Below are 25,629 nucleotides of genomic sequence, written 5' to 3'. Positions count from 1 at the left end.
AATTACCGTGGAACTAGAGTCCAATAATTAATATGATTCATGAAATATATAATTGATCAGAAGTAACTATTCTTAGAAAATTGAATTGCCCGTAAAGAGTAATTCTGTTAAAAAGACCATAAGAATTGATAATTATATCTTATGATTTTTTTTTATCAAAATTGAAAGAAAAAAAATGTAGGGGTCTTAAATAACATTTTAAGCACTTAATTAAATTTAGAGCTAAAATATGTTATTGGTCCTAAATATCTAGGGGATGCATAATATTTTTTTTATATATTTTAATATTTTTAAGGGGTTAAAGATATTTTTGAAAAAGTATGTGTGTATGACAATAATCAATATTGGGGATTTTTTAGGGTAATTACCCTATAATACTTTTTTGTTTAGTTTAGCAAATAAAATAGATGCTTTATTCGTGGATATATTACAAGTAATTGACAAAAGCATGATGATAAAAAAAATTTATAAAAATAAATTGTTCAACTAATTTAGCTTTATGACTAATTTAAACTCCCAACTGACTTGTCTATTTGTTTAGTATGCCTAGTTCGAACAGTCTATTTAACTTTTTATTGTGCTTGTGATCTTATTAATTTGCTTGAATCATTGATGTCCTAATCTAATTCCTATCTCAACTGATTCAATCTAATTGGTTTGCTCCATCTACATGGCTTATCCGTCCCTGATCCACCCATTCAACTTGATTAACCAGTTAAATTTGTTTTGTTCCGGGACTATTGATAATAAAAAGGTGAAATCCTCATCTCGACGGTCCCTCCATAATGATCCCTACTATTTGAAAGAGAGGTAAATTACAGAAAATTTCGTCCAATAATAGTAGTAGCAAACAACAAGGCATTCCGTACTTCGCTGGATATCGATCCTAAATCTATTGACAACAACACCCTTGCTCTGGGATTATGATGCGATGGTAAAATAAGAGGTAGGATATACTCCCTAGGCAATGAAGATTTAATCTCATCCACAACATATTACATCTAAGGAATTTGAAAATTTTATGATGTTGAGTCATTTGTCAGGATTTATTTGTTCTTTTAAATTTATTTTGATGATCAATAAAATTTTTTTTATAAGATCGGACTAATTATTTTTAAAATTAATTGGATGAACGAGATACTTAGATTAAAAAAAAAGTTTGATTTGCTCATTTACTATCATCAAGTGGATTGATCTAAGTAGATAATTTTCAGCCCTCTTGGATAATGTGATTTTTTTAAATATAAAATATTACTATATAAAATTTTGAGATCAAAATTCTCCACCTTTCTCCGTGCCTTTTTTTTTATTTTGTTTTGCCACATAAGTGGGTAATCTTCACACTTGGCTCATCTTCTCCAACTTATTTGCCACGATGAGCGATTGGTCATTTGGTTTGACGAAGTCAATTGATCTTCATACGTTGAATTCCCGCCTTCCCCAACCACCCAAATCCACCCACCGCGTACCCGTACATCCTGATTTCTCCGCAGGTCACCAGTTGTTCCCATCGGCAGCGGGCCCCAGTTCTTTGCCCACCGGTAGGTAGCCGGGAGATCTCTGCGGGTCCCAACCGATGGCGACGTGAAACCAATCGCCAGTGTTTGCTTTCGTCTTCGATCAAGAAGGTCAGTCCACTCCTGCCCCAAGTCGCATCTGCCCTGGACAACCCTCGCCCATCGAGTACCGTTACCCATCCGACGCGGCCAGCTACGGTGCGGGTAAACACTATGTGTACACGTTAGTCAAACCGCATTTCTGTCGCCCGGAGAACTAGAAAGGAACGTGCCAGAAGTAGTCTCGAACGCTTTCACGCGTGAGCCAATCAACTGAGAGAGACGCGAATCAGCAACCTTCTCCTTGGGCGATTCCTCATCTTATTGACAACTCATCGCGTTCCCTGCCCTGCTTACTCAATAGTGCCCGGCGACCGTTTGCTTACGTTTGAGAGTTTCTAGGGTTCTACGCCATCGATTTCTCTCCTGCGTTGTATTCTATGTACCATTTTTGATCGTAGATGCTGTTCTCCCGAAGCGGCTGACCGTGGAGGAGTCCACTCTGCGATCACAGGTAGTTATTGTTGTTGCTGTTTCGATTTTAGATTCATTTGCTTAGTCTGTTTTCTGGTTTAGACGACGCCGATGGGAGTGGATCAAGTGCTCGTGGGGATTCAACCTCAAGAACTTAAATTTACATGTAAGTCGAAAACTGGTTCATATAGTCGCTCTTCAAGCTTCTAAGTTTTTTCTTTGTTCCTTCGGCTAGGCATTGAAGATTCATTGCCTTTGCCGTGTGGTCGAGCAGTATACAATTGAATTGGATGGATCGTCAATTGGGCATTTTACCGAATCGCGCCCCGTGTATCTGTTTTTGATTAAATCACGCTACACTATTGGTTTCTTACCAAATCACGCCACAGTCAGAAGTAAAACCAACAAAACGGGCTTGATTTGGTAAAAATTTGATCAGTAATTTGATCACCAATCTGATCCTGGAAACTTGGTCTGAGTTGTGGTCGTACCAATCATAATAGTCATGGAATTAGATTTGTCCCAGCTATATGAATCTTAGCTGTTCATTGAACTTCATGACACAAGTAATATAGCGTCATAGTTATGCTTATCAAAAATGCTTTTCCCGAGATGGCACCATTCCTTGATAAAAAGAAGTGGACTTATTTGTTACATGTTTTTTTTTTCAGAATCCAGAGCACTATAATTTTACAGCTTAAGATTATGCACTATGGTTCCAATCTTTTACCAAACTTCATGCACTCAACTACTTAATTTAAACATGAAAGGTTGATTGATATGTTGGTTGCTACTCGGAAAGCCTAGAGGTTCCACTGTACAAAAATTTTGTACAAAGGTCTGAACCTTTTCCTAGCTACCATGTGTTCTTTTAAATTAAATTTTGGATCGCCTGCGGAACTTAACACGTTTGATCCAAAACTTAATCTATTTGTTCTTTTAGGTTTTGACTTGGATCTCCTGCGGAACTTAACACGTTCGACCCAAATCACCTTAAGTTATTAATTCCATTAAATATTAATTTCCATAATCGGTTCCCAGTACTGACGTGGCGAGGCACATGGCCTTCTTGGATATGGGAGCAACCACCACCGACTAGACAAAACCTTTTATAGAAATCTAATATTTAATTTCCTAAAATAACTTTAGGTTAACCGAACAGAACAATCAAATCACAAGGAAAAGAAAAAACAAAAGAACACAACATCGAAAAACATATTCGAAATTCTAGAACGTAAGCCATTAATAAGGAAAGAGATCTAATCTCTTTCTTTAATCTTTTGTAGATCTTTTATAAGAGAGATATTTTAATTTAAATTCTCTTTAATAAATTATTTCTTCCACATAATAAAAATTAAAATTAAAATTCCTTTTTTTAATTTAATTTGGCCGGCCCCCACTAGCTTGGGTTCAAGCTAGGGCCGGCCACCCCAATTTATACCTAGGTCGGCCCTAGCTTGGTTCCCAAGCTAGCTTGGCCGGCCCCCTATTGGTGGGTATAGAAGGTGGGTATAGGTGGGTATAGTACTCTATAAATAAGAGGCTACGATAGGGACCGAGAGGAGGAATTGGTTTTGGTCTCCCGATAAAATTAAGCATCCCGTGTTCGCCCCGAACACACAACTTAATTTTATCAATAATAATTCATTCCACTAGAGAACTATTATTGAACTACCGCACCAATCCCAAATTACATTTTTTTGGGCTCCTTATTATGAGTGTGTTAGTCTCCCTGTGTTTAAGATATCGAATGTCCACTAATTAAGTGAGTTACTGACAACTCATTTAATTAATATCTAAATCCAAGAGTAGTACCACTCAACCTTATTGTCATGTCGGACTAGGTCCACCTGCAGGGTTTAACATGACAATCCTTATGAGCTCCTCTTGAGGACATTATCAACCTAGTATCTCTAGGACACAGTTTCCTACTATAATCAACAACACACACTATAAGTGATACCATTTCCCAACTTATCGGGCTTATTGATTCATCGAACTAAATCTCACCCATTGATAAATTAAAGAAATAAATATCAAATATATATGCTTGTTATTATATTAGGATTAAGAGTACACACTTCCATAATAACCGAGGTCTTTGTTCCTTTATAAAGTCAGTATAAAAGAAACGACCTCAAATGGTCCTACTCAATACACTCTGATTGTACTAGTGTAATTATATAGTCAAGATAAACTAATACCTAATTACACTACGACCTTCTAATGGTTTGTTCCTTTCCATTTTGGTCGTGAGCTACTGTTTATAATTTATAAGGTACTGATAACATCATCTTCTGCATGTGACACCACATACTATGTTATCTACAATATAAATTAAATGAACAACTACAAACAAATGTAGACAATTTAACCAAATGTGATTCTTTATACATAATGAATGTTTACAAAGCTTAGGCTTTCAGTATACACTCCAACATGATAAGCAGGACAATTAAAGGCAAATTTTCTCCTGATTTAGGAGTGACAAATATAAATGTAATGATATGTTCTATCAAACAGTGGAAAATAGATAAAGCACCTTGAACAGGGCGAGAGCTCAACATCTTGACTATGGGTTTTCAATTCATATAGAGAACTCATGCTATTGTTAGGGTGTTAGGAAAACATACATGAAACCATAAGCACAGGTAAAGATTACTAAGGTGACGTTTGGTTTAGGGGTTTGGGAATGAGGGAATGGATTCATTCCTAAACCTTATGTTTGGTTGATGGGAATGGAATCAAGATTTTGGAATAAAACCCAAAAACTTGGGTATTGATAAAACCCTTCTCTTCCTTGGGTTTTGATAGAATGAGAATGAAAATTAAGTTTTGGACAAAAATACCCTTAATATATTTGTTTAATTTTTCTTTCATTTCACTTTCTCTCTCCTTGTTCTCTCTCATCATACTTGTTAGGACCCTTGGCGGCTAGCTTGAGGGAGTGAATTGCCTGAAAAAAAAAAATAACACCTTTCCCGCTCTTTCGACTCAAATTAAAAGCAACAATAATAATAACTCAAATTAACAACTAAAAAGACGAGGCACACTATTTACTTGGTTACAACCTTGTGGTTGTTAATCCAAGGGCAATGAAAAGCTCTAAAAGATCTCCTTTGTGTATGCCTATCTTAGCTTTGCCATTTTCTATGTAACATTGAGATAGGTGCTTGTGTACACAGGATAGTGAGAAACACATTCTTCTGTTGTTATAAACTGGTGATATGCACCTCCAAGATTCTCTTCTGCATCTTACATAAATTTTTAGTCTATCTTGCTGCATGCCTAACCTGTTTGTATCCTATTCCTTATGTTGTCTATGATTTGATTTCCTTAAGAGGAAGGTGATTCACCTTTTCTATTTGTAACAACATAAGAATTGGAATGCAATATATTTTTTTTTCTGTGATCTGCTGCTTCTTCTTTCTAATTGCATAATTGAAGCTATCTTTAACTAAATTTAAACTGATACTTACATAATGCATTTCTTTTTGTTGATTCTAGTTGAGCGGAAGAAACAAAGTTCATGTTCTGTCCAACTTATCAACAATTCAGGAGAATGCATCGCTTTCAAGGTTAGTTGTTGTTGCTATATGTATGGCTCTAGTTTAAAGTACATGCACAGAATAAAATAAGGATGAATTTCATGTTCTGTATTCTTGTAAAATTTCTGTTAGAACAATGTTAATACATATATTATTTATTATCGCTTGTAGAATTTAACATTTATTTATTTTAGAGTACATTCTGCTTTATGTAAAATCAAATGAGTGCTTAATCCTCCATGGTTTGTCTAGCTCATTAGCCTTTCTCTTTGCATCTCTGATTCCCCTGATTACTATTTCATTCCACCCCCTAACTGTATTTGCTATGTGGCAAGATCTGTATAGTGGTTCATGTGGGCTTGCAGTTTGTCACTTTTTTTTTTGTCATCAGATATGACATAGCTGACTCAATCATATATTATTAGGTTAAAACAACATCGCCTAAGCGATACTGTGTGCGACCCAATACAGGCATCATTCTACCCAGATCAGCATGTGACTTTACAGGTTTGTTTTATGACTTTATTAGGTTAAAAATATGTAGCTTTTGTGTGCTCTATTTCTATGGAAGTTTTTATTAGTATTGTCTTAGGCGCTCTTTGTGGAGAAATTTCATGCTTAAAATCCTACAAAATAGAGACCTTCTGATGTGACACTGTGAGCCATTCTCATTCAGAGAAGAGAAATGTCACAGCGAGAAATAATAATAATAATAAAATGTAGAATAGGATCGCATTGAGGGATCCAAACCAAAAAAAAAAAAAGGCTGATTCTCCCAAAAAAAAAAAGGGGTTAAATTTCATCTGGATAATAATACTTTGTAGACACTGATGACTTTGAAAACTTCTGAAACTTAAAACTATAAGTAATTTAGAACCTTAAATTAGTTACTGCATAACCTTCCTATCTTATTAGAAAAAGTTCATATGAACTGGATATAAAGATTATGACTAATTTACTCACCTAATGGACGAAACATTGAGACGATATTTTTTTTTTAAAAAAAAACTATTATATAAAGGGACTTAAATAGTTCGCTATTTGGAGAATTCTTCTATAATCATTGTGTATTTGTTAATCGATATTGTATTACATACCATGAGATGGTCTATCTGGTTGTGAATAATTGCTCGTCTCACGATATGGCATACTTTGTAAAGGCATTTCATTAGATGGATTTTATCACCCTTGTCATATTTCTCTCTTCTTTAACTTCTCAAATCAAGTGATAAAGAGAAGCACATTCTTAAACAAGAGTGTGCTTTTCTGTATCCATAAATATTTTATTTTATTTGTATCTTTTAATGTCACCATCATTGGACATATGCTACTGGAGAATGATTTTTCTGTTCGTTAGTTAGCAATGAAGTGATTGTTTTCTTCAATTAATCTCAATATTTCAAACTATACTCCTTATTTATCGACAAATGCCTATTATTTTCTTGTTTATAATAATGTGATTATGTGATTTTAGTTACCATGCAAACACTGAAGGAAGCTCCATCTGATTTTCAACTTAAAGATAAGTTTCTTGTCCAGAGCACAGTTGTTCCCTATGGCACAACGGATGAGGACATTGTGCCGAGTTTTGTAAGAAAAACATGCAATCTTATCTTTGTATCTGCAATGATTGATTAATATGTCTTGATCTCCAACTTTTTTTGGTTCTGCAGTTCTCTAAAGAAAATGGTAGATACATTCAAGAGAACAAATTAAGAGTTGTTCTTGTCAGCCCTCCTACTCTTCCATTACCAGAACCATTTAATGGAACTTCCATACAAAAGCCAGTTTTAAAAGCATTCAGTCAGTCTGCTGAGACCTATATTGCTAGCAAAGGCGTTTCTCAACATCCACCAGCTAATGAAGTTTCTGATTCGAAAAATCCTTCTAACTCAAATAAAGTTTCTGATTTGAAAAAGTCTTCTGACTCAATCAATGATAATGTGAAGCATGAGCCCCTTCATCAAAATCATAAGTCAAACGCGACACATATTTCAAGTGATCAAGCATTCACTGAAGCGGACAACACGCCTCCTCTTGTAGTATGATTTTTTCCAAGAAATCCACATTCACACTATTTGTTGTCCATATTTTTGCTAATGATCTTTATTACATAGATAAATTCGCCTGATATACTATTTTCATAATTGGTATATACTTGATTACAAAAATGAAGAACAATAGATTGCAAATGGTTGAATGCCCCTCGTGTACGTGTTTACAGATAACATAATTGACTTTGTCTTTGATGTCCATGTTAGTTTCATTTTTTATTTCAAATTATCTTTCTTTTCATCCTTTTGTAACAAAACAACTGTGGCTAATGTTTCTTTAGGTTGCCAAAGATATTGAGGAACTAAAGTTGAAGCTTGGCAATCTTGAATTGAAACTAAATGAGGTTAGTTAATCTCCATTTATCTCTTTCATGCAATTGATGACAGTGTAGTTTTTCCTACATGATTTGATGACATCAAAGAGGTCTGTGCCTCTTATAGTGGGTTCTCCATAGGTTCATTTTCTTATGTTTGAAATGCAAGCCATTATTGAGAGTCAAAAGTGTTAAAACAGTAAAAGCAATGTTGTCTGATGAATAATAACAGATTGTGTTTTCTCCTTCGAATAAGTGCTAAAGTCAGCTCAAGAAAAATGTGACCCGCTGGAATATTGCTATACAGTATGCTCATTAATGAACTAGAAAATGTCAAATTGTGCATGCAATTTTCAACAGCCAATGATATTAGGGACCAAAAGATTTTAGTCTTACTGTCGTCTATATGTAGCCATTTGACCTGATGATAAATTCTGATTCCTTCAGCCTGAGTGTTTTGAAAATAATTATTGTAGTCTGGATGGAAAATTTTGCAGGCTGAGAAGATGATAATGAATTTGACACAAGAGAGTGATGCTGTCTTGCAGGACGGAAAGAAATTGCAACAAGAAATTGTGAGTTAATCTTTAACAAAACCAAGTTTCGTGCTATTAAGACCAACATGCGTTTTGGAGTAAAGGTGAAGCCGTCACCTTAGCAGTCCCTCCAGAGTGGCCCTACACTCTTTAGAAGTGGATAAATCACTGGGGGCATTTACCCTAACATAACGGTCCTTTACATGGAGGAAGTTAGACACCTAATGAGACATTTTGCACCCGTTGGGAATTGACCTCAAGACCTATATATTGGAGTAACCACCTATGCAGGTACCAATTGCGTCAACCCGTGTGGGCTAAGACACATGTGTATGATCCAATAGATGGTGTGAAATTCCTAGCCATTAATCTGCTTAAGTTCAGGAAATTTGGAGGGGAGGACCCGAAGATAAATCTGTTTAGTTATATGCAGTAAGCCAAGTCTCATCCAAGAAGAACTCTTGTAAATCTCTATATATACATTGGTGATCTTACCTCAGTTATGCTTACTAAGAGCTAGAAAGATTTCTTATGAATGTTCATTTGATGAACAATTATTGCATGATCAAGTTACTTCGCACTAGCAGATCTTACTAAAATAAAAATATTCTGCTAGAGCAACCTTGCTGAACGACAAAGATTCTGATCTGACAGCCTTTTATAAAAGCTGCATGAACAGAAACTAGTTATTTTTAATCTCTACTCTTTTTTATGGTAATATGGGCCATTATTACCAATCTCTCGTCGTCTAATAATATCATCGGTTGGTTTTTTGCTCTTCTTGTAGGCTTTGCTGAGGACCAATTGTTCAGCTAGAGTGCGGGTTGGCTTCCCTTTTCTCTTTGTGGTTTACATGACACTCGCTGGTTTGGCACTAGGACATTTGTTGCACCTGTGAAGATCATCCGGAACTTTGAGCACATTGCTGGAACTGATATTTTGTAGTTCTACAATCACCAGTATATCCCCATTGCACCTCTTCAGGCTATGACCATGTATATGACTTATACACTTAAAATGACATTTTAGTCAACTTTTTATTTTGTAAAGGCAAGACTCAAAGGATGCGTTAAACTATATAGACTTGGACTCATAGAATGATAAGATCTCTTTATGTGAAATTGATTGTGCCACCGGAGAATTGTTTGTATCTTACCTTTTATTAGTCATGCGGCCCGGGTAACCCAGTTGGCCGTCCCCTCTTAGCCACCCTGTTCGGTCAAATGCCCCCTAGGGGTCATAGCAAGCTCCAACCTTTCCGACTTGTTCGGCTTCCCTATGCTGAAGGTTACATCTAACTAACAGGTTGAGAATGTTAGAGGTACGACCTAATGACTATCACCCATGCATGAGGTCAGTCTGCGGGTGACACTTTACTCGTGCTATCACCTAGGGCTCACGTGGCAACCAACGTGGACATTTTTTCTCGCCGACTATATAAGACTCGACAGCGGTAAGTGAAAGTATGATTTTCTTCTCTCAAAATGAGACTCTCTTAAAGTGCTCTATATATCTCGTGTGCACGTGATCTTTATCTTTATCTTTATCGACCTAGAGCTGAATCAACTGTCAAAGCAGCTACATCCGCAACACTGGCCCCCGCTAACGAGCTCTTGATTCATAGATTATCAAAGTCCGACTAACTGAAGGAGCCTAAGGGAGGACACCATCAATTTTTTTTTTTCTAGTAAGAAACATAATGAGAAGTCATCAACTTCTTAGATTATAAGTTGAACTAGAATCTAATAATGGATGTGATTCTTGAAATATAGAATTGATTAGAAGTAACTATTCTTAGAAAATTGAATGAGTAATTCTTTAAAAAAAATCCTAATATTGTTCCTAAATAACTAGGAGATGCATATAATATTTGTTTTTATAATGAATTATAAAGAAAAACAACGCACTAATTTAAACTTTACTAATTAAATTCTTAACTTCTCATCTCCTTGTTTCAGTAACTTCCAAAGTAAAATCGTTTCCTTACTGCATCTCTCTTTTTGTTACGTTCTGCAGATAAAGTCTGTGTCCTGGTTAACGAATACATCTGACGGCTAGGATCAAACTCCGGTGCAATGGACGGCCTGATCGCCTTCTTTCTGCACAAGGTGAGTTCATCAGTTCATGGAGCTATGGCATTAATTTGCTCATTTAATAGTCGCTCTCAATATTTAATTGTGGTATAATTGCACCCGTTTTTCTCCGTTCCACGCGCATTGATCCAATTCCCTCTTCTTCTTCTCCTCCGGCGAAATGGGTTGCGGCGGCTCCAAGCAGAAGCAGCAGGGCCAGCAGGACGTGGCCGCCGGGAACGCGGTCGCCGGCCGCCGCGTGCTCCTCCGATCATCCACCGTCTCCAGGGGGAGGAAAGCTTTCGCTTTGAGCGCTGACCCCGACGCGTCGAGGCTAAGCGAGGCCGCCGTCGCAGGGGAGGCGAAGCCGGCGTCGAGTGGCTCGTCGGAGGAGGAGTATTTCTCGTCGAGTCGGGAGATGGAGAGCCCCGAGGCCGGGGAGTACTTATCGCCTGGCGAGGGAGCCGACGCGAATGCCGATGTGGAGGAGAGTGGAAAGGTTGCCGCCGCCGCCGCCGACGCCAAGGAGGAGGAGAGGGAGGACAAGGCAGCGGATGGTATCTATTGGCGAAATAAATAATGCTAATAAAATTTACCCTTTTACATCCATTTTGCTCGAATTCCTCTATGTTTGTTTTTTAAAATAATATTAAAAAAGATTGAATCATGGATAATTTTGTCATTTATGAATTTGTTCCAAATTTGGGCTTTGCAAGTTATTTCATTGAAAAAAAAAAAGATCAATTTGAAGAACGAATTTTTAGAGAAAATATAAGGTATAAATGAAGGATCATAAGAAAATTTATCTTTAAATTATTTTAAATTGACGTAAATAGAAACTGAATCTTTAATAACGTAAATAAAATGTGAATTTTTAATAAATTATTTTACATTAACTTAAAATTAGTTCAAACTTGGCTTGTGGATCAGCCGAGCCTGGTCGCTACGATGGGCATTACCTAGTTTAACTAAAAAATTAAGGTGACGTTTGGTTCTCTCCTAGGAATCGGAATGAGAATTAATGAATATCATAGTATTGTGGAATGTGAATGAATATGAGCTTGGGTATCATTTTTAAAAATAATGTTTTGTTAGTTAAATATTTTCAATCGGAATGAACCTAAATTTTCTTTTTTACTCTTAGAGGAAAATAAGAGAAAAAATTAGATGGAAGAAAAAGTTGAATGTGAGAGAAACATATGATGAGAAAGAAAGTGCGATGAGAAAGAAAGTGCGATGAGAAAAAATGAAGAGAAGGAAAGTGTGATAAGAGAAAATGATGAGAGAGAATGTGATATGAGAGATTGAAAAGAGAAAAAGTATGATAAGAGAGAAAGAGTGATGGGGAAAATAAAGAGAGAGAAAGTGTGATGAGAGAAAATGAGAGATTGAGGAGAAAAAGTATGATAAGAAAATATAATGAGAGAGAAAGTGTGATGCAAAAAAATAAAGAGAAAGAAAGTGTGATGAGAGAGAATGAGAAGAAAGAGTGTGATGAAAGAGAATGAAGAGAGAGAAAGTGTGATGAGAGAAAATGTAGAGAGAGTATAGTAAGAGAGATTGAGGAGAGATAAAGTATGACGAGAGAGAAAGTATGATGAAAAAATGAGGAGAGAATGAAGAGAGAAAAAATGATGAGAGAGAATATAGAGAGAAAATGATAAAGAATGTGTGATGAGAGAATGAGGAGAGAAAATGTGATGATAGAATGACGAGAGAGAAGGTATGATGAGAGAGAAAGTATGATGAAAAAATGAGGAGAGAATGAAGAGAGAAAAAATGATGAGAGAGAGTGTGTGATGAGAGAGAATACAGAGAGAAAATGATAGAGAATGTGTGATGAGAGAGAATGAGGAGAGAGAAAGTATATTGAAAGAAAAAATGTGATAATAAATGATGAGAGAGAGTGTGTGATGAGAGAGAATGAGGAGAGAGAAAGTATATTGAAAGAGAAAATGTAATGATAGAATGAGGAGAAAGAAAGTATGATGAGAGAGAATAAAAAGAGAGTGAAATGAAAGAAAATTTGAACAAATATACTAAGGGTATTTTCATCCAAAACTTAATTCTCATTCTCATTCCATCAAAATCCAAGGGAGGGAGTGAGTTTCATCCATACTCAAGTTTTTGGATTTCATTCCAAAATTTTGATTTCATTCCCATCAACCAACACACAAGATTTACTGGTTTAGAAATAAATTCATTCCCTCATTTCCAAACCTTTAAATCAAACATCACCCGAGTAATAGAAAACTGACAGACAACACAAGTTGAGAAATGATAAAGAGGTCCTGATGACAAGGGGAAAAAAAAAACAGGCCAACACAGAAATACTTAGAAACTTTCACATGAAAATTATGAATCCTAGGTGAAAAATTGAATATGGGAAGCCACCAAGTGTTCCAAAGGTCAAATATTGTAAAGGTCTAAGATAAGTCAATGGGGATAAGATCTACTTAGGTAGTCCTCTTGAACTCCGATTAGGTAAGCACTGCCTCCCAAGCCTGGTCAGACCACCGATCGGATGCTTTATATTTCTCCCCGATTGAGTCTAACAGAAGCATATCCACTCGATAATTCATTGAACTCCGACCGGATGCTCTACACTTCTCCCTGTTCGACTCTAACGAAGGCATATCCACTCGAGTAACTACTTGAACCCCAACTGAATGCTTTATACTTTTCCCTAGTACGTCCTACTGACCAAACACACGTCATTATTCCCTGATCGACCCAATCAATTAAGGGCACATCAGTCGTACCGATTGAGCCCGCTCTACTCATCTCTACTTAGCCTTGATGACCCAATGTTCATTCACTTAGCAGACCCTAAACCGATTGAGCCCGCTCTACTCATCTCTACACTTCTCCCTGTTCGACTCTAACGAAGGCATATCCACTCGAGTAACTACTTGAACCCCAACTGAATGCTTTATACTTTTCCCTAGTACGTCCTACTGACCAAACACACGTCATTATTCCCTGATCGACCCAATCAATTAAGGGCACATCAGTCGTACCGATTGAGCCCGCTCTACTCATCTCTACTTAGCCTTGATGACCCAATGTTCATTCACTTAGCAGACCCTCGACCTCCGACTCGGCCCAATTATCTTGTAGTCCCAAAGGCTTTATGGATTTCATTATGGAATACGACATCCGCGTTAACACGACATGTGAATTGTCGGAGCACATAGGGGGCATTGACAACAATATTATAAAAGATATCCGTACGGACGGAGGTACATTGACATCTTTATTCATACTCATGTTCATCTTCTACGTTATTTTCCATATTCTCCTTCTATGTTATTTTCCATATTCTCTGTCAAAACTTGCTTGATCATGGAAATGACAACGCCGAGACAACCACAGCCGCCATTCTAATCCTCTTTCCCCATTTTTTCTCGTTTCTAGGATTAGCTTCTTCTTGGTGGACTTTCTCCTTGGCGTTCATCACAACTCCGGTCAACATCCTCTAGCGCATCGTGGGCTCATTTTTGAACATCTGCATTTTAACATTTTCTGATGCTTCCTCTGAATACTTTTCATGTGCCATCGTAAGATATCTAAGGACAAGCTTCAACAAGGCACATCACAGATTTCAGGGAAAGCTACCGGAAGACATATGTAACAAAAAAGAAAGCAAGGATGACCACAGCGTGCATCTTTATTCACAGAAAATTTAGCAACATGATGAAACATGTGACGACACTGGAGAACTGACCAGCAAAACTCTTGACTATATATATCTTTCCTTGGAAGTAAAGCATATAAATGAATGGAGCTGAGGATCTCTATTCATGTTTGCTGCCGAAGCTACCCGGTTGATGTTTCCTTTGCCCCTCTCTCCAATTTTCAGTCCATTCTTTGGCTTCTGCAACAGCTCGCTCCCTGTGATCATCCCGGTTGAAATTCTTCAGGGATTCTCTTGTTCTACCAACATGAACTGGGCTATCCATCCGAGATTCCTGGGCTTCCAATTCCTCCAAACCCCAATTGCGTCCAGAGCCACTGCCAGAGCCATCCCTTCCCACTTTTGCACTTCTATTTGCTCCCTTGAGTGGATCTTTTTGCCTAAGATCTGGAGAATTTCGATGTGGAGAATTGAGGTTGCCAGACCCAGCTCTAGACCTTGGGGTCGAAGGCTGAGTATTAGCTGTATATGGATCGTAGCTTTGAGAAGCTAAATAAGAAAGTGCCGTCACGACATCCCCTATGAGAGGTCGAGTAGCTGCTTGTTCCTGCAAACACATGGCAGCAACAGCCAGTGCCTGATATAGGCCTCTTGTTGGATAACGGCCTTGTAGTAATGGGTCAGCCATTTTAGGGAACTTTCGACGATCTTTAAATAATGGACGAGCCTGAAACAGATATTAATGAGTATATGAATTACAGTAAATTCTGAAACAGAATCTCATGATAAATTCAGGAATCATAATCTCTAAAGTGAAGATTCAGAATACCTACATTATGTTATCTTTTTTTTTCCCCCTGAAAACAGGGGCATCATGCTACTGGATCACATAAAAAATGATCATACTAAATGACCAAATACAGTTTTGAAGTGTAGTTGCAGAAAGAGAACATACCCATGCTACAAGATTTTGATCTCCAGAAGGTCGAGTGTTATCGATCGCTTTCCGTCCAGTAATTAGTTCCAGAAAGACAACACCAAAACTATAAACATCAGATTTCACAGTTAGCTGCCCTGTCATAGCATACTCAGGAGCACAGTAACCATATGTTCCCATCACCCTTGTTGAGACATGTGTTTTATCACCAACAGGACCAAGTTTTGCAAGCCCGAAATCTGACAGCTTAGGATGATATCCTTCACCAAGAAGGATGTTCGAAGATTTGAAGTCACGATAAATAACAGGAGGGCTTGCCTTATCGTGCAAGTACTCCAAACCTTTAGCTGCACCAGCTGCTATCTTCATCCGGGTATTCCAATCAAGTGGTTCCTTATCAGCTGGGAGATCTGTGAGGAAAAAAAAAAATGAAAAAGGGGCATTCAACATAATCAAGCTAATATGTTAGATATCATTTAATTGTACACTGATCCAGACATCACAAGAAACAAGAGTTTTCTGTGCCCCTATTCTACAAAAACAGAGGCAATAATCAGAGTTCCAAACATATAATTAGTTAATTCCCTTAAAGGGAACTAACACCAATTGATAACTATCCGAGATACAAAGAGAAGTTCAGACAACAAAGATCCTGTTAGTAGAAACTCAAGTCCCTTTTGAGCTGATCATAAATTCATTTTGTAAGTGAATTTCACGTTCCTGATGAATTTCTAGGCAACTAACATAATGATTTGCTAATCATTACGTATCATCAAATTGGCAATGTTTGAATCAATTTCAACACCTTTTCTTTCACTAACGTTCCCAGTATCTGTGATGTGTATGTGAAAACAAGTGTGCTAGAATATATAGAAAGGGGTCCCCTAACCTGTAGAAATATTTCAGAAAGAAAAAAAAAAGGAGATATTGTCAAAAAGTACTGCACATAATAACCACACAATCAAACTAAGTTGATTAGCAACTCAAATTTGCAGATCAGTGAAATATAATAACATATGCATATTTGAATATTTATTAATCAAGTCTTTGTAGAAATAGGCATCCCAAATCATGGTTAAAATTTTAAGCTGTATCGGAGTTTCGGTTATGACTTGAACGATATGATTTCGGTATCGTATCGTATCATGCCGTGCGGATATAGTTTTATTTTTTTTAATATAAAATATATGAACTAAAATAAAAAATTTAACATAAATATTTAAAAAATATAAATAATAAATAATAAATAATAAATAATAAATAATAAATTAATGAGATAATTTTATTAGGGTTTAATTAAGTCTATTTAGATTATCTCTACTAGTTTAATTAAGTCTATTTAGATTATTAATATAAGTTTAATTAGTTTGATTAGCGCTAAAAAAAACCCCCCAAAAAAGAAGCCCCAACAAAGGAAATTGTTTTCCTGCATGAGTCTTCAGCAATATGTTAAACAATCTTCCAAGAAACTTCAAGCCCCCTCAACTATCCCATTTCATCCGCGGGAAAATTTAAATACTAATGTTCAGGCACTTGACTGGTCAACTTACTTAAACATTAGACAATTGCTGTCATAGTCTTTGTTATCATGCTAATCTTTGCTTCAGTTTTCCCACAAGTCACTCCTACTCTATTTCTCAGCATTTAATTTTCAGATATTGAAGGCAAGGTTTTAAATCTCGACCTATCCCAAGGTTTCGGTACCAGAATGATATGATTTCGATATCGTATCATGCCGATACAGTTTCAGCATTTTTTTTAATTTTAAATATAAATGTATATTATTTTTATTAATATTTGATTATTAAATATGTATTATATTTTAAGATGTTGAATTTATATTTTAATATTTTCTCATAAGATAATGTCTATTAAATTTATATTTTTTTAAAATAAGTAATTTTCAAAATTCGAAATTAAATTTAAAATTATATAAAATCATTTGAAAGGCCAAAAATAAATATAAAATTATTTGAAAATTTTGAATTATTTTTTGAATATATTTGTAAATTTTTAATTTTTTTGAAATGTTTAAGAATTATATTTTAAAAAAATGGATTATTTTAAATTTATATTTGATTTTTAAATTAAATTTAAATTTTTTAATTATTTTATAAATATTAATTATTTTTAAAATTATTTAAAAATTTTAAAATAATTTTTAATATTTTATAACTATTAATAATAATTATTTACTTATTAAAAATATATATTTAAAAATAAAAATTAACTAAACCAAAAATAAATAAATTTTAAGAATATATAAAATTTTATTAGAATTTTAAATAAATTTTATATATTTTAATGGGATAATAGAATTTTAAGGAGTGAACGATTTCAGTTAAGAGTTGTTAGGAGTTGATTGATCAGTTAAACCTAAATTTTTTAAAACCCGAGTTCCACCGCTATTCTGTTCCTCGTGCTTGTTATTCTCTTCATCATGCGTCCGCCCTAGCACAGCTTCTTCCCTTCTCCCCACTGCTCCGGTCACCCTCTCCTTCGCACTCGCGCGTCCTGCCATAGAAGCACAGCTTCCGTCGCGGCGCCCTCAGCGACTCCTGCGGAGGGACGCCACGGAGTCATAGTGCCCTCCACAACCCCTGCGGAGGGACGCCACGGCACGACATTTCAAACCATGATTGAAGGTACACTTGATACATAGATTAAATTTCCAGATTGTGATTGCCCATTGGAAGGGTCTCTAAAATATATAGGTCATTTACCAAAGATAAGCTTCACTAATTGGAACCTGGTCAGTTCTCTAATATCCAACAAGTACCAGCATCGTCTTACACAAGGATTTGCCTCAATTGTACTGATGCCAATTGTGGAAAGACATGCTTTTGATGTCCAATCTTCTTGACAGAATTGAGTTCTAGGCGAGGACATATCCAACAAAATAAACAATTCAATATGAAGTATAAACTGGTTAAGAATCCAAAATATAATTTTATTTTGTTTCTACATTTACTATTTTAAGCACATCTGTTTTGGCAGAGTATTACTAAGAACAAATTGGAATATTGAAAAAGCCTTTAAAGAAGTCTCAATTTAAAATTTCTAATCATTCAAGAAATTATTATGTTTACTTTTAGTTACCTTTTCTATCTGGATAGATCGTAAATTGGGACATATATCCCTCAGCAGAATCATTGTCTGTTGCTTATACTCACATCTTGCACTAGGTCGAAGGGTAGGAACAATTTTATAAATCATGAAAGCTAGCATGTTTAATGCAGCTTTCATTGGACTTCAAAGAACAAGGTAGAGGTTTACATAATTCTAGTTCATGAAAAGCAAACCTTTTGAGCAATAATAGATTTATGAATACAGGACCATCTAAGGTTCTCAACCACGCAAAACTATAGTTCATCTCCTTCCACTTAAGATAATGAGATTAATTGAAAGACAATAGCTATTAATAACTACATTCTCCAACTTGAACTAGTGAATGAAGAACACTAAAATGTTTTGGATAAGCTTATCATTATCTTTGTAAATAGCTTTGCTATCCCTTTGTAGTTGTCTTCAATGATGTAAAATGAGGCAAAAGCCAATTTATTTAAGGATGAGGTTCAAAGCGAACAAAAATTGGACTATAAGAAGAAATAGGAAAACAAAAGGCATGATAGTGGTCGAGAGGTTCAAACTCACCCGTTAAAAATAAGAAATCCTATAAAAACATGATGCACAAGCTATAAATTACAATAGGTCTAATAGAAAATAGAAATGTACGACTGCCTTCGGAGAGGATTAAATGAGATCATGGAGGAAAGAAAAATAGAAACAAATATATGTAGAAAAACAAATGACAATTTACTTAAAAGAAATCATGGAAACCTAGTTTATAACTAAACAACTCACAATTTTATTTTTCAAGCCCAAGTCTAGCAATCCCAAACAAGATATTGAATTTAATGTAAATATATTGAACTATAAACTAAACAAGTGGTCTTCAATAAACCCTAGCACCTTAAGTTTTCGGTATTCATCAAGGGAATGCTACTTATATTCTTAAAAATCCTGGTAGATGATGGTATAACAAGTACTTTACAAATCACACTTTGTGAACTAAACCTTGATTATCAGCTTCTAAAACTAAATCTAGAACTGGAATAATAGCAGAATGGAAATACGAAAATCACACACAAAAGAAAAGAGATAAGACTTCTAACCATGCAAATGATCTTCCAAAGATCCCAATGGCATAAACTCATAGACGAGTAATCGTTGATCCCCATCAGCACAATAACCAATCAGATTGACAAGATTATCATGATGTACAAGACTAAGCATAAGGACTTCAACGAGAAACTCTCTGTTCCCTTGTAAACCATTTCTGTCAAGTTGTTTGACAGCAACAACCTGAAAAGTTTTGTGCCAGCTGTAAGCTGTGTGCTCAACATAAAGAAAAAAAATACATGGATCATCTGCAACAGCCTTAATGTACTCAGAGATGCTTTTCAAGTGATCAAGAAACTAGTTGATGGGTAAACAAAGCACATGAGTACTAACTAAGTAGATTATATATCAAAAGGACACTAACCTGTCCAGTTTCCAACCTTCCTTTATAAACACGACCAAAACCCCCTTCGCCCAAGAGGCAATCTTGCCTGAAGTTCTTAGCAGCAGCAGCAATCTCACGGAAAGTAAATAACTTTACTTCGATATGCTCAGCACTGCCTTCTTTGGAAATTGATGCTTCCTTTGTCAAGTCTGAATCTGTCCTTGGTTTTGATTTGTCTAGTTCAATAGGAATATTACATGATGAACATGAAAAATTAATACACTTAGCATGATTCCAACAGACCAACATGAAAAGAAATGTTAAATTTCAAGTGTAAAGTACCACGGTTCAAATCCAACTATTGAGTAGACTCTAGAAGTATGCAGGCATGATAAATTTCATGCTGGAACATAGCTCCTGGGTCTCATTGGCTCAAAGCTAACTATTGAGTAGACACTGTTAGTAACATCATTATCACCATCATAAAGGATTGTTTGTGCCAACTAGGTAAACTACATTAATTGAATTCCTCCATTGAGCTCTATGCAAAGCTATGTCATCAGTGACATTCAGATCAATTAAATCACTTTCTACATTGACTGTACTTATTCCTCCGATAGAACAAAGATGCCCATTTACTTCGGGAGTGGTATACATTTGGGCAAAAACTGTCGGGGATCACAGACACTAACCTTATCTACAAATTGTGTATATTTATTTAGCACCAACAAGAATAGATTCTAAAATATCCACGTTTGCCTATCTTGTTCCTACATAGGGTCGTTACGACATTCAACAGTTCTCCTAATGAACGTTGCCAGCAATATCAAGAATTTCCACGGATCGAAAAACAAAACAGTCAAAACTAAATAAACGAACATTTCGCTAAAAAAGAAAAAAGAAAACAAACGCATCAGATCTAGACCTCTGACAAAAGATAGTATTCCTCGTTAAAAAAAACGATCTTTTTTTTACCCGAAATGCGAAGATGCGACGAAGGGGCAGCAGAAGACTCCTTCTTGAACTCCGCGCCACCTTTCCTAGGATTCTTTTTCACAACCTCCTCCTTCGGCGACTCAAAGCACGGAAAACAACCCATGAGAAATCCGAAGATCCCTGATAAATTCACCCAAAAGCCTACGAATTGCGGCCGGGACAGCAGCTCAGCTCGATGCTTGCCGATCGCGACGGAGCCGCACCAAACCTCGGCTATCGCTCAGACCACTAGCCCGCGACAAATGGAGCGATACCAGGAGAGAGAGAGGAGGCCGAGAAGGGGGCGGAACTAGAGGCGAGACCACCCGAGTTGTAAAATTAAATTAGAAAACGAGAGAGAGAGAGAGGGCAAGCGGCGCGTGGGGGGTGAGAAAATAGCGAGTCATCAAATAATAATATTCTGAGTATTCTTCTGCAATCCTGCCCGCTTTATACAAACAAAAACAATTTCCAAATAAACAAAACGGCCCTAACAAAATACCGGGACTTTTATTATTACTAATCCACTGCGGAGACCACCCGCGTCCCAGCTGGTATCCAGTCGAACAGCGGTGAAAAGAAGGTGCGAGTAAATTTGAGGACACGTTCACGATCGGGACAGTGCGGGTCCCACGGACCAACCACTCATAGTATCGGTAGGAAAAGTGGGTCGAGAAACTGGTGAGAGGATTAATATTTTTGCAACTGGCAGGTTTTTTATTGTGTTATCTTTTGGGGAATCGAATAGTTTAAAATTGGAAAATAAAATACACGGATATTTTTTAGTTTATTTTAAGTAAAAAAAAGTCGCTTTCCTTTTTTAGAATTTTAATTTTTGTGGGTGATCAATAATCAACTGCGATAATTATTTCTCAAGATTTATTCCCTTTTTAAAAAGTATACATTCCATCTTTACTCCTACTATAATTATAATTATAATTATAATAATAATATCTCCATTACCATAGCGGAGCTGATATTTAGATAAAGAAGCGTCAAATCTAGGATTCAAATTATGAGGTATATTCTATGTTAGATCCTCTCATCTAGAAAGTCGACTGACTCCTGTTATTTGCTCTCTTTCAATATATTTATTAATAATAATAATAATAAAAAATAATCTAACGCCATTAGGGAATTAAGTAATTTGAAGAGTTTTTTTCAATAAATTTGATAAAATTGTGAAGACAGTTATTATATATATATATATATATATATATATATATATATATATATATATATATATATGTGTGTGTGTGTGCGCGCGCGCGCGCGCGTGTGACTGTCTGTGCGCAGGATATCAGGTTTTAATTTTTTTTTTATTTTTGAATTAAAACAAATAATTAAATTTTTTTTTAATTTTTTTTTTTTTTAGGGTTCGGGCTTTGGGTTATAGTATCAAAGCTATTTTTTTTATTTTACCTCTAGGGTTTAGACTTTGGGTTATAATATCAAAACTATTTAGGATTCAGGCTTTCGGTTATAGTATCAAAGCTATTTTTTTTATATTTTATCTCTAGGGTTCAGGTTTTGGGTTATAGTATCAAAACTATTTTTTTTTAGATTTTACCTCTAGGGTTCAGGTTTTGGGTTATAGTATCAAAGCTAATTTTTTTTAGATTTTACCTCTGGGTTCAGACTTCCCAATTAGGTTATAGTGTTTGGTTTTAAAAAAAATTAAAATAAAATTAATTTAAGTATTTATTGAGTATTGTAATATGTTGAAGAGATATATTAATGTATTAGAAATTTATATAAAGAAATGTTAATTTTTTTAATTTAAAATATTAAAAAAAAAATGAAAAAAAAAAAAAAAACAAAGTTGTTGATATCCTGCGCGACACGCACAGTCACGCAGGATATCACTGTTCTATATATATATATATATATACTAATGATCGTACACACGCGTCGCGTGTGTAATATAATACATTGAAATCACATTGACCATTTATAATAAAATTATATATTAAAATATTTTAACATTAAAATACTAAAGTAGAGGATAAATTGTTTGGATTTTCGAGTGTCAACCTTACGACTTTCCTATGAAAAAAATTAATTTAATTTAATATTATACTTATCTTAGTAAAAAAAATTAAGAAAAATATATTTTTTTAACATTGTCAGCCTAAAATATTTATAGAAACTTCTTTGATCATAGTGTTATCAATTTTAAGATGTGAGACTAAAAAAAATTATATTTTTTTATATAAAACAACCAGAGAAAATTAATAATGAGAAAAATTCATAATAATATGCAGCAGTTAATTCACTACAAAAATAGTCGCGAATAACGACTGAATATTCCGTCGGTAAATGCGTTTTCCGACGGAATACCGACGGAGTTTTATCTATCGGAAAGAATTGGGTCGGTGGTCAATTTACCGACGGAAAATATATTCAGTCGGTAATTACCGACGGAATTATAAAATCCGTCGATAATTATTACCGACAGAAAAATTTCCCGTCGGAGAAAGGGCCAACGGCGGGTAACGGAGTTTACCGACGGATTATTATTCCGTCGGCAATCACCGACGGAATTATGAATTCCGTCGGCAATTTACCGACGGAATTTTGAATTCCGTCGGTGATGTATCGTAAATGTCTATCGGAAATTCGATAGTTTCCGACGGAATAGTAATTCCCGTCGGTGGTTACCGACGGAATATAAATTCCGTCGGCAATATACCGACGGAATTATGAATTCTGTCGGTGATTGTATCGTAAATACCTGTTGAGATTCGATAGATTGCCGACGGAATGAATATTTCCGTCGGTGATTGCCGACGGAATATAAGTTTCGTCGGTAATATCCAGTAAGTTTTGAAATGTCTGCTCTGCATTTTCCAATTATCATACATACAAATTTTATACAATAAAAACCATCACAAACGATTGTAACACAAACTCAAATCATATATAATAACAATCCATATAATACACAACCAACACAACATACAATATGCTCACAAACAAATAATAAAACTGTCTAAAAAACATTACAAAACATAGTAACAAGTGCCCATATCTCCAAAATTCCAAATATCCAAAACATACTAACAATCAAAAATATCCAAAAGTACTAACAAGTTAACATCAAATACAAAATATCCAAACTTACAATGATACATCACCTACACATATATCCAAATATAATCCTGTAAAAGTCAAATATAAAAGATTATAATCAGACTGAATCGATATAAATGTAATATATACCTCAAGAATTGTAATATATAAGTAATTTTGCATGTAATAAAATACCTGGATTATATTGTAGATATCCAATGATAGTACGGTGGTGATTGTATCAATACGAACTCCTGCAAAATGTAATACAATTTAAGATAAATATCTAAATTTGTTAAGAATCTAAAACCTAATAAGAATATGAAATTGTTATGACTACTCTATCTTATAAGAGATAAGGAAACAATTAATCATATTCAAGCATTAGTGGAAAGCAAGATGTATGCAACATGCTCATGGTAGTGTCAGATTTATTTTCAGCATGCATTTGATATTTGAAATTTGAAAATACACAAGACATAGCAAAAACTTGGAAGTATGTATCTTGATACAATAGTACTATCATTAATGAGTAATAATAGCTTTGTTAGCAACTACTATATATACCATAAAGCAATTGAATAAGCTTACTATAAGTTTTAATAGTTGTGTTATAATAAGAGCAATTTAACTTCACAGATATTTTAGTCAGAGGTGATGGGATTTTCAAATCCTTCCTTTACAACAATATGCAAAACTGAAAGTGATATAAATTAAACTCATGCTTTAACTAAAAATGAAACTTAAGTTGTACACTGCACATTAGTGGAACATGAGAAGAAAAATTAAAAATACAATAAATAAACATTAGAATAAGACAAATGACAGAAAAAATACTATGATTTAAAAATATAAACAATTAATCCAAATGGTTATTAAATGTTTATGAGAAATTTTATGATGGGGAAAATAAACCATATGTTCGGTTCACAATCAAACAACACTAATATTGAATTAATAACAACTAGAATGATTGCACTAAGAAAAAAATTTAGTTGTAATTGATTGAATACCTCAGAAGAAGCTAATCATCAGCAGGGTCTAATGGGTCTCGAGTCTCCTGTGACTCAATACCATGCTCTGACTGGGGATCCTGTGACTGGGGCGGCTGTGATCGGTCCCATCTAGCAATGACTGCTCGCATCTGGGACAATGTCTGCTCCTGAGCAGCCCATCTCTCCTCCCACCTCTGATCCATGGTAGTCATCTGAGTCTTCAATTCTTTATTTTCTTTTCTTAATGACTCCACCTCAGAAGAAGAAGAAGAAGAGGAACTAGCACGACCCCTAGGAGTCCTCAAGCGATCAAATACCACCTTGGCCTGGGAGCCAAGACCGTAGAGGGAGGAGTTCTTTGTCCTTCCACCCACAACATCATAATAAATTTTATTTATTTGCTGGGTGGATAGATCCTGTGACTCCCCTCCCTCTACTGGTGGCTGAGATGCCTGAGCAACCCTACTTATCATTTCCTCCTGTGTAGGAAAAAAATATACAATTTATATATTGTACACAATTACTAGAGTTATTTAATAATGAATAACGATTAATTATAATAAAGTTAAAAATTCAAACCCCAATGTTCTTCGATCGAAGATCTACGTATGTGTCATCCTTTCTCTTGTGAGTCTTAAGAAAGACCTCCAGGCAAGTGGGTTGTCTTTCTAAAGAACGCTCCTGCATGCACAAATAAGTTGGTTCACAAATATACAAGCTTGTTAATAAATAAAAATATAATTTACAAAATATTAAATTCAATTCACCAGATCCATGGCGTGCTCAACAATAGATCGAGATCTTGATGTATGGCGAGCAGATCCGACCACATGGCTCTGTATTCCTATTTTCTCGAGCTTTTAGAGCCTTTGACTGCCATTTTTCTGCAGACCAAGTGGCCGTCCATGCACTCCAAATCTCCTCGGATACATAAGCTGGTCTAGTGCCATCC

At 35.4% G+C, this 25,629-nt stretch overlaps 2 protein-coding genes across 4 annotated transcripts; one reads left to right on the top strand and one right to left on the bottom strand.

Moving 5' to 3' along the window:
- Positions 1–1,761: 1,761 nt before the first annotated feature.
- Positions 1,762–9,603, top strand: LOC121989461 (vesicle-associated protein 1-3-like). 3 transcript variants are annotated; one of them, XM_042543533.1, is made up of 9 exons: positions 1,764–2,070; positions 2,133–2,196; positions 5,538–5,608; positions 6,004–6,085; positions 7,053–7,168; positions 7,252–7,617; positions 7,914–7,976; positions 8,444–8,521; positions 9,270–9,603. In XM_042543533.1, exons 2-9 carry the CDS (start codon positions 2,142–2,144, stop codon positions 9,378–9,380), a joined length of 942 nt encoding a protein of 313 aa, XP_042399467.1. In that variant the 5' UTR covers positions 1,764–2,070; positions 2,133–2,141; the 3' UTR covers positions 9,381–9,603. The 3 variants fall into 3 exon arrangements, with proteins under 3 accessions (XP_042399469.1, XP_042399467.1, XP_042399466.1); XM_042543532.1 differs by having other exon boundaries at positions 1,765–2,070; positions 7,252–7,620; XM_042543535.1 differs by lacking the exon at positions 8,444–8,521 and having other exon boundaries at positions 1,762–2,070; positions 7,252–7,620.
- Positions 9,604–14,206: 4,603 nt separating this feature from the next.
- LOC121989460 (receptor-like cytoplasmic kinase 185) lies at positions 14,207–21,013 on the bottom strand. Its single transcript, XM_042543531.1, has 5 exons — positions 20,611–21,013; positions 19,675–19,871; positions 19,304–19,493; positions 15,147–15,538; positions 14,207–14,918 (listed from the first exon to the last, which is right to left on the bottom strand). The coding sequence occupies exons 1-5, from the start codon at positions 20,732–20,734 to the stop codon at positions 14,352–14,354; spliced, it is 1,470 nt and encodes a 489-aa protein (XP_042399465.1). The 5' UTR covers positions 20,735–21,013; the 3' UTR covers positions 14,207–14,351.
- Positions 21,014–25,629: the final 4,616 nt, after the last annotated feature.

This window comes from Zingiber officinale, chromosome 6B, assembly GCF_018446385.1.
Source record: "Zingiber officinale cultivar Zhangliang chromosome 6B, Zo_v1.1, whole genome shotgun sequence".
NCBI lineage: Eukaryota > Viridiplantae > Streptophyta > Magnoliopsida > Zingiberales > Zingiberaceae > Zingiber > Zingiber officinale.
Note: the sequence above shows the minus strand (reverse complement) of the source record. Positions and strands in the feature narration are given on the sequence as shown.

Coding starts and splice junctions, on each gene's coding strand:
- LOC121989461 (XM_042543532.1), top strand. CDS start 2,142: ATGGGAGTGGATCAAGTGCTCGTGGGGATTCAACCTCAAGAACTTAAA. Junction 2,197..5,537: donor TCAAGAACTTAAATTTACAT/GTAAGTCGAAAA, acceptor TGTTGATTCTAG/TTGAGCGGAAGAAACAAAGT. Junction 8,522..9,269: donor AGAAATTGCAACAAGAAATT/GTGAGTTAATCT, acceptor CTCTTCTTGTAG/GCTTTGCTGAGGACCAATTG.
- LOC121989460 (XM_042543531.1), bottom strand. CDS start 20,734: ATGGGTTGTTTTCCGTGCTTTGAGTCGCCGAAGGAGGAGGTTGTGAAA. Junction 19,872..20,610: donor GTCGCATCTTCGCATTTCGG/GTAAAAAAAAGA, acceptor CTATTGAACTAG/ACAAATCAAAACCAAGGACA. Junction 15,539..19,303: donor TTTGGAAGATCATTTGCATG/GTTAGAAGTCTT, acceptor TTTTCCTCACAG/ATCTCCCAGCTGATAAGGAA.